This window comes from Homarus americanus, unplaced genomic scaffold (genome assembly GCF_018991925.1).
Source record: "Homarus americanus isolate GMGI-L3 unplaced genomic scaffold, GMGI_Hamer_2.0 scaffold6317, whole genome shotgun sequence".
Classification (NCBI taxonomy): domain Eukaryota; kingdom Metazoa; phylum Arthropoda; class Malacostraca; order Decapoda; family Nephropidae; genus Homarus; species Homarus americanus.
Genome location: NW_024730668.1, coordinates 14,198,915 through 14,214,695, shown reverse-complemented (window position 1 = coordinate 14,214,695; position 15,781 = coordinate 14,198,915). Strand labels below are relative to the sequence as shown.

The window sequence follows — 15,781 nt, the reverse complement described above, 5'->3', positions numbered from 1 at the left end:
GGTTAATTGAAGTATTTAATGCCTATGCAAAACAAAATTATTAACAGATAAATTAAACAACAAAATTTATGGTCAAGTTACTGTTTAATTTCACATGATTTAACTTTAAATATAACTTTGCATTAGTTCACTCTTACCACATGCCCAGATATTAGAACATGCACCTGCCCAGATATTAGGACATACTGTACATCTGCCCAGATATTAAGACACTCCTGCCACCGTTCAGTAGGTCTATAAAATATTCTCATGCTAGTTTGTGTTATACTTCTTGTCTCATCGTCCAGTGACTCATTTCCTTACCAGAAAGCATTGAAACCACTTGGACATAGTCTTCTTGCTCACAGCTTCATCTGCATAAATGTTACCAGCATGTTGTGTGTTTCTGTAGCCATCTTGTCAAGCTTAAAGTAAAATTTAATATACAGGTATGAATGATACTCAAACTGCGACAAATCTACAAATGCGCCAGATACTTCAAACAGGTCCTCATCCAGAACCATAATATGGCGCATTGGTACATACTGCAATGGTGTCTGGTAGCAACTAGAATGATGGATGATGTAAGTCCTGCCCACAGGTCTAACCACTATTCACTCATTCCTTGGTAACGGTACCATTCAATGAACTTTTTTATCACCCCTCGCATATATGGTACTCTAAATATATATTTACACACATACACACACACACACACACACACACACATGCTCGCTACTACTATTACGACTTTGTTTTCACTCGGAATCGAGTATGAAGATCATCAAACAATGATACAATAAAACGAGTTAATAAGGATGTCACCTTCGTTTGTGTGTTCTTAGGTGACTAAAGAGGCCGATACGGGACTGGCAGTGCCGTCCACAGATATTGCACATGTGGAAGGCTACATCTAGTGCGGGAGGACCTGCGGCAGCATATTTCCGACGTTGGAGCTTGTCTGCCTCGATATGCAGTTGGGCTAACTCGAAAGTATTGACACCGTCATGTGCGATGCTCCTCAAAGTGTTACGGTGTGTGGTAATCGACTCCCAGGTGATGAGGTCGATTTGGCACTTTTTCAGGTTCGTCTTAAGACTATCCCTATACCTTTTCAGTTGCTCACCAGCGTTACGTTTACTATTCGTTCAGTGACTATAAAGTAGCTGCTTTGGCAGTCTACTGTCGTCCATGCGGGTCACATGGCCAGTCCAGCCTAGTTATTCATGGATAATGGTAGCCTCGCTGCTCCTACAGTTGGTGTCTGCGAGAATACTGTCATTTGTTCTCTTGTCTTCATAGCGAACTCATAGGATGGAAAGTAAACTACAATGGTGAAAGTTTTCAAGTGCCTTGATGTGCCTCCTGTAGGTCACCCATGTCTCGCTGCCATATAGGGTGTGCAGGAACACTGCTCGATATACGTGCAACTTTGTAGATAATTTCAGCTCCCTACAGCTCAAGACAAGAAAGGGATGCTCCCAAAGGCTTGAGATGCACATCTGATCCGTTGTTGAATTAATTCATCGATGTCCGCAGTGGTGGACAGGTGGGAGCTGAGATACTGAAAGTGGGTAACATAAGAGAGGGTAGTACCGTTAAGATGGATGGATGGTGAAGGTGTGGCTAAACCAGGGGCAGGCTGAAAGAGAATCTGAGTCTTACGTACATTCACCTTAAGGCTGAAGTGTCCATACTCATCTGTGTAGGTGTTCATGATCTCCTTTAGGTCGCGTTCAGTATGAGTGACATGGATGAGGTCGTCTACAAACTGAAGGTCAGAAATGGAAGCTGCCGACACCTTTCTTCCTGCCAGGAGTCATCCTACGTTGCAAAGACCCTTCACCCGGTACTCGATGTCCACCCCGCCGGTTAAATTAACATTGGCACAAGTAAGGAAGAGAGCAAAGAAAATAGAAAAGAGAGTTAGTGCCAGTACGCAATCTTGTTTTAACCCCGATTGGATGGGGAAGAAATCAGACTGGGTGCCATTGTGCAGGACACTGTCGTTCATGGCATCATGGAGATGCCTCACAATAACAATGAATTTTGGTGGGCAGCCAAAACGGCTAAGGGTCCGCCAGAGGGCTTCCCTGTTGACCGAATAAAAGGCCTTGGTTAGGTCGATGAAGGCCATGTACAGGTCACGACGCTGTTCTCTGCACTTTTCCCATATATTACCCATGAGAGTGCCGACGGCTGATAAGCAGAGGGCTTCCTGCCTTATGTACCACTGCTGGGATTCCATTAGGCCCTGAGTCTTTGTAATTTTTCATCTGTTTGGTGGCAGTAGCTACCTCATCCAGGGTGGAGGATAGCTGAGATGGGTCAGCTCTGGATGCTGATGGTCCTGCTGGGTAGTCAGGACACCCACATCGGTGTTTCGGTTGAGCAGTGAATGGTAGTGCTCCTTCCAGTGCTGAAGGATGCCTTCTTTATCTTTAACTAGCGGAATTGCCGCCCTCCGGGCGGCTCTTTCGCTAGGCCACGGTAAGATGCTACCCTCCGGGAGGCTCCACATTGTCTCACTGTAGTGCATTAAAGTATCAGCTTTGATCCTGACTTTGTACTCGTCAGAAGGCATGTTTTCCAGGGCATTTTTAAATGACTATACATACGTGTTGCGCTCATGCAGCATTTCTTGGATAGATTGGACAATGTCATGTCTGACACCTTGAATGTTGCCACACCTGATAGTAGTCTGTTTTTCATTATCTCCTATGAAGTAGATTTGGAGGAAGTTAGCCTGCTCATCTTCCAGTGGTAAGAGGGATAGACTTGATAGGATAGTCTTTGTGATAGACTTGACCCTGGACTTTGAATGTGGGCATGTATCCGTGCTCACGAACTACTCTGGTAGCTCCAAAGGATGTCATCTGGAAGCATGAATTGTACTTCAGTATATTTTCCAAGAAGTGTTTTGACTCTGGTGTTGTTCCCAGCATGAGAGTCTTCAGCATAAGAGTCTTCAAAGGTTGTGGTGGTTTTGCCAAATTTGGCAGTCGTACTTTCCCATGAGAGCAGCACAGTCCAGCAGATTCTCTTTTGTACTTCTTTGCACCGCAGTATTCACATTTCTTATCCATGTTGCCAATGACAATAGAGGGATACTTTTCATATTCTATATATAACATCATCCATCATCACCACTACATATAACACCACCCATCATCACTACATATAACATCATACATCATCACTACATATAACACCATCCATTATCACTACATATAACACCATCCATCATCACTACAGATCGGTAAAGTAGTTTCCGAGATTCTCGTGCGGACACACACACACACACACACAAACACACACGGTAGGACGCCACCCTCCGGGAGGCTCCACATTGTCTCACTGTAGTGCATTAGGGTAGACCACATTTTTGGTTTTGCCATTAGCAGCAAGTATGTACAGATTTTTGCCAGTTCCCACTCTGGAGCATCCAACATAGAACTGTCCATGAGAGAAGCAAGGAAACACCAGGTTTAGGTGAACCATCTTTAGGGACTGTCCCTGGCTTTTGTAAATGGACATGGAAAAGCTCACTTTAACCGGGAACTGAAGTTGCTTGAATTCAAATGGCAGGTCAGTGGTGATGAGAGGTATCCTTGGTATAAACACGTCCTCTCCTTTAGTTTTTCCTGTCAGTATTGTATCTTACAGTACATGTGGTATCATGTTCTTCACCACCAGTCTTGTGCCATTGCACCGGATTGGTGGTTCAAGATTTCTTAAGAGCATTATAGGAGTTCCAATCTAGAGAGTGAGGTGGTGAGGAGGCATTCCAGCGGGCTCCAAAGAATTAAGGAATTCTGCAGGGTACTGGACTGCTTGGTCCTGGTCGATTACTGTATCAACAGACTTGAATGAGGTCTCACTGCCTGGACGCTGTCTGAGTAGAGTCATGTTGATTTCAGCCACTGTTTCATTCTTTGGTGCCAGAATTGCGCGCTCACGCAGCCACTTGTGATCCTTGTAGTGGTGGATAATGTTTGGGTAGACCATGTTAGTGAGCTCAGTTAAGGACTTTTCAATATTTCCACATCCTTGAGGAATGATTATTTGTCCTTCTGAATCAACAGAGAAAGTTCCATTCCCAGTCTGTAGTAGAAGGTTTGCAAACCGTCCAGCATCCTGATCTCCTTGTAGATGTACTTTCATGTTTGTGGGTAGGGTGAGTGTCTGAACACTTCTTCAAAGGTATGATGCCTTGAGGCATGCATTCAGTTCATCAGCTGGAGTGCTTCGAGAAATGACAAGTCGGGTCTGGCGAAAGTCTCCACCAATGACCATTGTAATGCCACGGTAGGACACCACCCTCCGGGAGGCTCCACATTGTCTCACTGTGGTGCATTAGGGTAGACCACATTTTTGGTTTTGCCATTAGCAGCAAGTATGTAAAGATTTTTTTGGCATTAAACTGTTATTATTTTATTGTCTAATCATCACTACATATAACACCACCCATCATCACTACATATAACATCATCCATCATCACTACATATAACACCACCCACCATCACTACATATAACATCATCCATCATCACTACATATAATACCATCCATCATCACTAAATATAACACCATCCATCATCACTACATATAACACCACCCATCATCACTACATATAACATCCATCATCACTACATATATAACATCATCCATCATCACTACATATAACACCATCCATCATCACTACATATAACACCATCCATCATCACTACATATAACACAATCAATCATCACTACAGATCGGTAAAGTAGTTTCCGAGATTCTCGTGCGGACACACATACACACAAACACACAAACAAACACACACACAGACATACTTATTTGTTTTATATATATATATATATATATATATATATATATATATATATATATATATATATATATATATATATATATATATATATATATATATATATATATATATATATATATATATATATATATATATATATATATATATATATATATATATATATATATATATATATATATATATATATTAGGGAGTTACCATCGGATAAGCGGAGGGGGGCTATCCCATGAGTGATTGGCCGATAAAATGTTTTAGTGGAATTGAAAAATTCGTGTATCCTGTGTTGATCTGCAAGTTTTTGTGTTCCATATGCTTCATTTTTAAACTAGTCGTTCTTTAGATTGCAAAGTTCGTGCTTGGCCACCGCTTTCTTTTTACGGAAGGTATCAGCTTTGGTCCGAGACTGATGGCTGTGCTGCCAATCAGTTAAAGCAGCACGCTTATCGTAGACGAGTACATTGATTTCCGGGTCATTTTCATCAAACCAGTCCTGATGAATCCTTTGGATCTGGCCGAGGATCTTTCTGCACGTTTTGTCATGACAGTGTCGAGAATATTCAATTCGACACTGGTATTTCGATTGTTTGTTCTGCTGTCTGAAAGCATGGACTACCGCTGGATCCTCTCCTCTTCTGGAGGCTTGCTGCCTTCGCCGTTTTGAGGCGACGTGAAGTGAGAGCTTGGTTCTGTCGCAGTGGTCTGAACCACTCATGGCTCGGGCGATGACGACATTTCGGCGATATCTTTCTCTGACAATGATGTAGTCAATGAGATGATAGTGTTTGGATCGTGGGCGTTGCCACAAACCCTTGAACTTGTCTGCCTGCCTAACCAAGGTATTGGTAATAGTGAGGTTGTGTGCTGCATACTTGCTGAGGAGGAGTAGTCCGTTGGGATTACACCTGCCTTGTCCATTTCTCCCTATGATTCCTTGCCAAATGTCAGTATTTCTGCCAACTCTGGCATTGATGTCACCTAGGAGCACAGCCTTCTCTTCTCTTGGGATAGAGGTTAGCACTCAATCAAAGTCCGCTTAAACGTCCTCTTTGATATCATTCTCTACATCTAGTGTTGGGGCGTATACACTGGTGAAGAAAGCATGACGTGAGTGATTCACTGGGACTTGGGGCAGCATGAGGTGCTCGTTGATCCCAGCAGGAATTTCAGTTAGCCTACGTAGAATGCATTGGCGGATGGCAAGGTGAACTCTATAAATGCTGGTTCTCTCCACAGCAGCCTTACCCTTCCAAAAGTAGGTATAGCCAGATCCCAGTTCTACTGTATTTGTCGCCCCTCGTCTGGGAGCCGATACTCACTAATGGCTGCTATGTCGATGTTATACCTATCCAGATCTTTTGACACAAGGGCAGCTCTTCTTTCAGGATGTTCATTTGTGCCAGTATCCAGAAGTTCCTGACATTCCATGTAGCGATCATAATAGGTTGCATAGTTTTCTTTTTTGGTGGGTGTGGGGGGAACTGTGATTATATTTGTTTTATTGACCGCATAAGGCTGACCTTACTGGATGAGGATGCCCAGTCAGGTTGGTTCTTTAGGCAGACTATGTTTAGGGCACCTTTTCTAGTCCCCTCCCCATGTGGGGTGAGCAGAGTGACTTCACGAAAGGGCTGCTTAGTCACACAGACAGGACTGGATTGCACTGCTGCCTAAATCCCATTGCATAAACAACCATCTTATCTATGCCGCCCGTGTGCATAGTTTTGACTACAGACTCCCGGCAGTTATCTTTGACCTGTCCTTGTCGCCACTCGTCCGTCACCATAGGACTTTTGGGGTATAGGGGTTTTGATGATGATGATGAGAAGCATGATGAATTGGATGATGGCTGCATGTTATTTGATTTATGTGGTGAGGCAGGAGCGCAGGCTGTAACCACACATCTTGGCTCTCCCTTTCCCTGATCGAGTAGTGTAAGTGTTGCAACGAGTGGGGAGAGGGAGAGTTGCTATGGATTGCCGATAACCCAGTTTTTTGGGTTTCGTCTTAGTATCCTGTCCATCATGCATTGCCTGCGTACGCCACATCTTCCGCTTATACCGCCGTTGGGGTCTTACTGGCGCTCTGTAAGCATGTGTGCCAGATGCAAGGCTCCACCGCAGATTTTTCATTAGGGGTTTACTCTCGAAGCCTTATACCTATGAAGGTTAATCCACAAGGCCGAGGGGCAGTGGTTGTTAGGCTCTAGAACGTGTCCACATACCAGTGGGCCCATGCTCCGTTTTTCTGGGGCCCACTGCTACTCGGAGATCCCCTGCTGGTCTACCCTGGCCCACTAGGCACCCAGATACCATGTGTTGCCACGAGGAGACACGGCAGGAGTCTTGATGGTGAAGTGGCTGTGTTCTGGCAGGGAAGGACTTATGCAAGTTGTTTCCCTGTTCGCCGCGAGGACTATCCAGTGGCAGTAGGTAATAGCGAGAAGAAGAAAGCAGTGCTTGTAACTTAACACTCACATAATGCTACCCCACTAGATGCATTACACCACTATACAACACACACACACACACACACACACACCCTCCCCTGCCTGGTCTTCCTCCCGAAATGCCTCACAACGTAAACACCTAGAAAAAGTGCAAAAGAAGGCATGCAAGATTATTCTCTTTCCTTCCTACGCCACATATCAAAAAGCGCTCACCACACTGACCCTCTCGGATCTCTCTGACCATCACCACGACCTCCTCTGCAAATTTGATGAGAAGCTTCTGCACCATCCTCGAACCGGCTCTTACTACCACCCGAGATCCCTCGTCCGAGAATTGCTGTTCGACGTACTGGTCGCTATAAGAACAGCCCAGTCCCAACCAGTGTAAAAATTATCAATAACTTATAATTAACCAGTGTATTCACTCCCAGTCAATCTTACCTTATTGCATTGTTACCATGTTGAAATGCCCTGTAGTATGACTTTCTCCCCACTTAGTTATTATATATCATATTTGTATCACAATTGTTACTTTTATATTATCTGTAAATCAAGAAACTCATTCCCCAATTAGGCAACTGTATATTTTCAGCTTTCCGGCTGACACGCTCTATCAATAAACCGTTAATTATTATTTTTATTATTATTATTATTATTATTATTATTATTGTTATTATTATTATTATTATTATTATTATTATTATTACACACACACACACAAATATATAGATCATGTAGATCCACAATGAAAACGTGATAAGATAAATCTTGATAAAATCACACGGGAAAAGGGAAACAACAGAGCACCTTGAGTTGCCTCTGAAGATGTCTTGAATAAAGACGAAAGCTAAGGTGCTCCGTTATTTCCCTTTTCCCGTGTGATTTTATCAAGAAATATATAGATATACAAACCTATTTATATATTTAATTGTAAATATAATATATATACTGAATGTCCGCATGAATCGGACAGATCCATTGATATAATCAAATTTTACGATAATTAAAAAAAAGGCTTAATCTCAGCAACAATCCCACACATTGCACGTTGGTCAGTCAGTCGAGTTGCAAAATATATATTTTTTGTGATGTTGCAGCGATCCTTTGATATGTTGATGGTAATCCAGTCATCAAACATGTGTTGAGAACTGTAGTATTGTTGGCTGATTATGTGTTATACTGTATAGTATCATTAGTAGGTGATTGTAGTGTTGTATTTAATTATACCTGTTGTGATTATAGTGTTGTATTATGATTATACCTGTTGTGATTATAGTGTTGTATAATGATTATACCTGTTGTGATCATAGTGTTGTATTATGATTATACTTGTTGTGATTAAAGTGTTGTATTATAATTATACCTGTTGTGATTATTGTGTTGTACTATGATTATACCTGTTGTAATTAAAGTGTTGTATTATGATTATACCTGTTGTGATTATAGTGTTGTGATTATGATTATACCTGTTGTGATTAAAGTGTTGTATTATAATTATACCTGTTGTGATTATAGTGTTGTATTATGAATATACCTGTTTTAATTAAAGTGTTGTATTATGATTATACCTGTTGTGGTTATAGTGTTGTGATTATGATTATACCTGTTGTGATTAAAGTGTTGTATTATAATTATACCTGTTGTGATTATTGTGTTGTATTATGATTATACCTGTTGTAATTATAGTATTGAATTATGATTATACCTGTTGTGATTATAGTGTTGTATTATGATTATACCTGTTGTGATTGAAGTGTTGTGATTATGATTATACCTGTTGTGATTATAGTGTTGTATTATAATTATACCTGTTTTATTATAGTGTTGTATTATGATTATACCTGTTGTGATTATAGTGTTGTATTATAATTATACCTGTTTTATTATAGTGTTGTATTATGATTATACCTGTTGTGATTATAGTCTTGTATTATGATTATACCTGTTGTAATTATAGTGTTGTATTATGATTATACCTGTTGTAATTAAAGTGTTGTATTATGATTATACCTGTTGTGATTATAGTGTTGTATTATAATTATACCTGTTTTATTATAGTGTTGTATTATGATTATACCTGTTGTGATTATAGTGTTGTGATTATGATTATACCTGTTGTGATTATAGTGTTGTATTATAATTATACCTGTTGTGATTATAGTGTTGTATTATGATTATACCTGTTGTGATTATAGTGTTGTATTATAGTTATACCTGTTGTGATTATAGTGTTGTATTATGATTATACCTGTTGTGATTAAAGTGTTGTATTATAATTATACCTGTTGTGATTATAGTGTTGTATTATGATTATACCTGTTGTAATTATAGTGTTGTATTATGATTATACCTGTTGTAATTAAAGTGTTGTATCATGATTATACCTGTTGTGATTATAGTGTTGTATTATGATTATACCTGTTGTAATTATAGTATTGTATCATGATTATACCTGTTGTGATTAAAGTGTTGTATTATAATTATACCTGTTGTGATTATAGTGTTGTATTATGATTATACCTGTTGTGATTATAGTGTTGTATTATGATTATACCTGTTGTGATTGAAGTGTTGTGATTATGATTATACCTGTTGTGATTATAGTGTTGTATTATAATTATACCTGTTTTATTATAGTGTTGTATTATGATTATACCTGTTGTGATTATAGTCTTGTATTATGATTATACCTGTTGTAATTATAGTGTTGTATTATGATTATACCTGTTGTGATTAAAGTGTTGTATTATAATTATACCTGTTGTGATTATAGTGTTGTATTATGATTATACCTGTTGTAATTATAGTGTTGTATTATGATTATACCTGTTGTGATTGAAGTGTTGTATTATAATTATACCTGTTGTGATTATAGTGTTGTATTATGATTATACCTGTTGTAATTATAGTGTCGTATTATGATTATACCTGTTGTGATTATAGTATTATAGTGTTGTTAGATTATGTATTATATTGTATTGCATCAGTAGTGAGTGATTATAGTGTAATTTTAATGTTGATTATATTTCTGTGATTATAGTTATCATGATTATAGTGTTGATTATATTGCTGTGATTATAGTGTTGTCATTATAGTGTTGATTATATTGCTGTGATTATAGTATTGATTATACTACTGTGATTATTGTAATGGGGGGATTTAGAGGTAGAAAGTATAGGTAGAATATTTAGTTGTAGGAATGTAAAGAGAGGAAGTTTGGTAGCGTGGCCGGTTAGTTATTTTCACTTACAGTATATTACGTTCTTAGGGGAAATCTTCTAAACACCGGTTTTAATGGTACAGCTATTTATTATTCACTCAATGACAGAGATACATTAATAGAACATTATATCGAAGTTACTAGGTCATTATATGTACGTTACTAGACACTGATTCTTGGACTCAAACATGAAATGAGTAACACTTCCCACCGTAAGTAACTCACCCTATGGATAGCTCTGACAAAGACTCACGTGACCTGAGGGAGGCCCAGCGGGTGCTGCTGGACTATGTCTCCTATGGGAGACTCTGCTAGCTGGTGAGGCGGGGGTCGGGAGGGAAGTCTCCCTCCCGACCTGAGGGAGAACGAGCGTGACTGTCCCCTGTCGATAGTGACGTGAAAGTGAAGTCTGAAGTAAAGCGTAAATGAATAGAATCACCCGTGGACGGGACTGCCGGGCCTTAAATGGAGGAAAATTATCAGATATGGCCAGTGCTATGTGTGGTCTGGGGTGTGCGAGTTTGTTGACCAAACTGGAGTGGGCCATGGAAGAATTGGTGAGGGCCAAGGAAGAAATTGAGAGGCCACGTTGGAGAACCTGAAATTAAAGGAAGAGCTGGCGAGGATAAAGGGGGAGGCGGGACAGGGAAAGCCAGTGTCTGACGAAAACTCAAGCGAGTGGAAGGTTGTGAGGAGAGAGAAGACCAAGCTGGTGGAGAAGAAATACACCAAGGATACGACAACAACGACAACAACAGCTAAGTGTACCAACTTGTTCAGTCCCTTGATAGACGAATTGGACGTTAGAACAGTCAGGGACAGGGCTGACAAGGAAGGTATAAAAACTTTAATTGTTGGAGACTCACAGGTCTGGTACTTGAAGAGGGCCTTTTGTGGTAAAAACAAAAATAGGATGAGGGTGTGTTTGCCAAGAGCTGAGGTGGGGGATATAATTGACAGGAAGGACAATTTCTTGTCTGGTAATGGGAATAAACCCATTATCTGCCTCAGTGCACGAAGCAATGATATTGGCCGGTGTAGGAGCGAGGAGCTTCTTGATAAGTTCAAGGCAGCTATAGATCGTATTAGGTCTAAGGGAGGGATCCCTATCATATGAGGTGTCCTGCCTAGAAGGAGAGTTGGCAGTGATTTGGTTGTCAAGGGCGGTTGGTGTCAACGACCGTCTTGACAGATATTGCAAGTCAATATCAGTCCCATTCACTGACAACTGGGACAACTTCTACGGCAGAAGGGACCTTTATGCTAGGGATGGGGTGGCAACCCTGGCTGGGTCTCTAGAGGGGGCAGTTCAAAGGATGTCGAAGTCTTTAAACTGCTAGGGGAACATATGGGCACGGGGGTGGGGGAATCTGCAGTGGGAGCGGGTAAACAAAGTAAAAGATTACAGGGAAATAGTGTTAGGAATGATGACAAAACTAAATTAAACAGGGAGTTTAAAACTAAACGCGGTAAAGGGAGGACTCAGAACACGACTAACTTAAATGTCTACAACGCGAACAGTAGAAGTATGAGAAACAAAATGGATGATATTAGGGCCTTGGTATGTACCGAAAAAATCGATATAATAGCATTCACTGAAACATGGATCAACCTAGACTCACGTGAGTTGCCGGTCGAATACCAAATTGCGGGTTACAAATTGTTCCATACCGATAGGTAGACCAGGAAAGGAGGTGGAGTAGCAATCTATGTTAGGGATAATCTGAAGTGTGAAATAAATAAGGAAATAAAAACTGAGCGGAATACAGAAACAATTTGGATAGAATTAATCGACGGTAGGGAAAAATTAATCACAGGAGTAATATATAGACCTCCCAATCATGATAGAGTCAATGAGCGACTGATCTGGGATGAAATGCGCAGGGCTTCCATACACAACAAAGTCTGTGTTGCAGGCAACTTTAACCTTGGCCAAATAGATTGGACTGACCTTACGGGTAACTCAGAATCAGAGGATTTTCTCGAGACGATCCTGGACTGTTTTCTAAGTCAACATATAACCGAACCCACCCGGGGTCATAATATACTCGATTTAGTTCTGTCAAACAGAGAAAACCTTATTAGCAATGTTGAGGTAGGGAACGCACTTGCAAGCAGCGATCACAAAGAAATTAGATTCCAGTTAGATTTTCAGGGCAGACGTAAGGAAAATTCCACTAAAGTACCAGATCTCAGAAGGGCAAACTTTGACAGTTTAAAGAGGCAGCTGAGAGTGGGGGTGTCGCGCTTGGCCGTGAACCTGACAGATGACACCGACCTGATAACGAGATCTGAGATTGCCGAGTTCCACGACAAGTTAAATAGTGAGGTACTTAATGCACAAAGGCAGAACATACCATACAAAAAACTCAGATCAGACAACAATGACCCTAAATGGATAAATAATTATTTAAAGAACATCATTGGCCAAAGGAAGGCTATAGGTAGAAGGATAAATCGTGGCGAAATTCACCTCCGGGATTATTATAGGGTATTGGCGAGTAGGGTTAAAACCGAGATAAGGAAAGCCAAGAGGAATAATGAGGTAAGGATAGCAAGGGAGGCGAAGAAAAACCCCAAGGGATTCTGCCTAATGTATCAAACTAAAACACGAGAAAAGATTGGACCAATACTGTCAGACACCAGCGAGCTCACTGATAACGACAGAGAAATGAGCAATAATTTGAATAAATATTTTTCAACAGTTTTCACCACCGAAAATTTAAACATGATACCCGGGGCACCGACTTTATTCAGAGATAGTGAAGAAAACAAATTAAGCGAGATAGTAGTGACTAGTAACGATGTTAGTAAGCAAATAGACAAACTAAAGCCTAATAAGTCACCTGCTCCCGATGAGATATTTGCCAGGGTATTAAAGGAATGTAAGGAAGAGCATAGTATGCCCTTAGCAAAGTTGTTTAACATGTCCTTAAAAACAGGTGTAGTACCAGAATCCTGGAGGATAGCGAATGTAATACCGATTTTCAAGAAGGGGGATAGATCACTATCCTCTAACTACCGCCCAATCAGTCTAACATCAATAGTAGGCAAACTACTGGAAGCAATCATTTCAAACTCTATTCGAAATCACCTGGAGAAGCACAGATTGATCAATGATTCCCAGCATGGCTTCACAAGCGGACGTTCATGTCTAACTAATCTATTTACATTCTTTTCATCAGTTTTCGAATCGGTGGACGAGGGGCACAATTATGATGTGGTATATCTCGACTTTAGCAAAACCTTCTACAGAGTCCCCCACGAAAGACTAATTAGAAAGGTAGAAGCACATGGCATCAAAGGTAATATCCCTAAATGGATTAGGGCGTGGTTACAGGACAGGAAACAGAGAGTGAGCATTAATAGCACTAAGTCCCATTAGAGCAACGTCACAAGTGCAGTTCCCCAAGGCTCAGTACTTGGACCATTATTATTTATTATATTCATAAACGACATAGATATCGGCATAGACAGCAACATAAGGAAATTTGCTGATGACACTAAAATAGGGCGTGTTATTAAATCTGAGGAGAACTCCACAAAACTACAGGAAGATCTAAAAAAAAATTTCGAATGGTCGGAAAAATGGCAGATGAAATTCAACGTGGATAAATGTAAGGTACTCAGTATAGGAGATGTAAACAGGGAAACCAGATACCAGATGAACAACGATGCCATAGAGAAATCCGACTGCGAGAGAGATTTAGGAGTAATGATAAGCAGGAACCTTAAGCCAAGTAAACAATGTGTTTGCTCATAACAAGGCTAATAAAGTACTTGGGTTCATACAAAGGAGTGTTAGTTACAAGACTAGCGAGGTCATCCTAAAACTGTATCTTGCTCTTGTGAGACCACACCTGGATTACGCAGTTCAGTTCTAGTCACGGTATTACAGAATGGATATAGAATCCTTGGAAAGAATTCAGAGGAGAATGACAGGACTAATTCCGGGCATTAGGAACCTTGAGTATAGAGACAGGTTAAAGCATCTTAATTTGCACTCCTTCGAGAGACTTAGTGGTGTATAAGTGGAAGGCAGGGCTAAAGAAAGGGGACATTACAAAGGTACTCAAACTATCCAACCAGGAGTGAACTAGTAACAATGGTTTTAAATTAGACAAATTTAGATTTAGGAGTAAAATAGGTAAACACTGGTTTGGAAACAGCGTAGTGGATGAATGGAACAAGTTACCAAATATCACCATTAACTAGAATACGCTGAATAGCTTCAAACATAGGTTGGATGCTTATATGAGCAATAGGCGATGGGTGTAAACGGGACTGCCCAGTATGGGCCAATAGGCCCGCTGTAGTTTCCTCCATTCTTATGTTCTTATGTTCTTGTTATATTGCTGTGATTATAGTGTTGTCATTATAATGTTGATTATATTGCTGCGATTATAGTGTTGTGATTATAGAGTTGTTAGATTATGTGTTATATTGTATAGCATCATTAGTGGGTGATTATAGTGTTGTGGACGAAAAATAAATATATACAGGTATATACTTCGGTCAGTGACATTAGTATACGTTAGGAGTTATGTTCATATTTTGGGGGTTATGTAATTTATAAGAATACTGACCTTTTGAGTCATACTGTATATTAACATGCTGTGGTATGTTTGTGGATGACGTTATACACACGAGTGAGTTACAAACACCAGCACGGAGAGATGTCACAAACCCAGAGGAGTGTGTGTGTGTGACTGTGTGTGTGTGTGTAAATGGATAGAAAATATAATAACAGACACACGCACACACAATGCACATAAACCAACATAAACACATAAAAAAGATGAACAAACACACACACACACACACACACACAGACACACACACTCACACACACACACACACACACATCATCCTCGACAACGGCTCCTACTTCCACCTGAGATCCCACGTTCGACACCACAACCGCATCCAGCCCATACGAGCTCGTACTGATGGCTATAAGAACAGCCCAGTTCCGACCATTGTAAAAATTATCAACAACTCGTAATCAACCACTGTATTCACTCCCAGTCAATCTTACCTTTTTGCACTGTCACTATGTTGAAATTCCCTGTAGTATATGACCTTCCCCACACGTCGTTATTATATATCATATTTGTATCACTTATGTTACCTGTATATTATTTGTCAATCAAGTGATCCATTCCCCAATTATGTAACTGTATATTTTCAACCTTTCGGCTGCCATGCTCTTTCAATAAACCGTCAATTATTGTTATTATTATTATTATTATTATTATTATTATTATTATTAGTATTAATATTATTATTATTATTATTAATATTA

The 15,781-nt window shown here is 40.1% G+C and overlaps 1 protein-coding gene across 1 annotated transcript in view; it reads right to left on the bottom strand.

The window, feature by feature from the left end:
• Positions 1-341: 341 nt before the first annotated feature.
• The window catches only part of LOC121867092, a 38,973-nt gene continuing 23,533 nt past the window's right edge, over positions 342-15,781 (bottom strand). The window contains exons 3-4 of the mRNA XM_042366848.1: positions 1,649-1,788; positions 342-404 (exon numbers count right to left, since the gene is read on the bottom strand). Coding sequence (XP_042222782.1) covers positions 342-404; positions 1,649-1,788 — 203 coding nt within the window. The remainder of the gene's footprint in view (positions 405-1,648; positions 1,789-15,781) is intronic.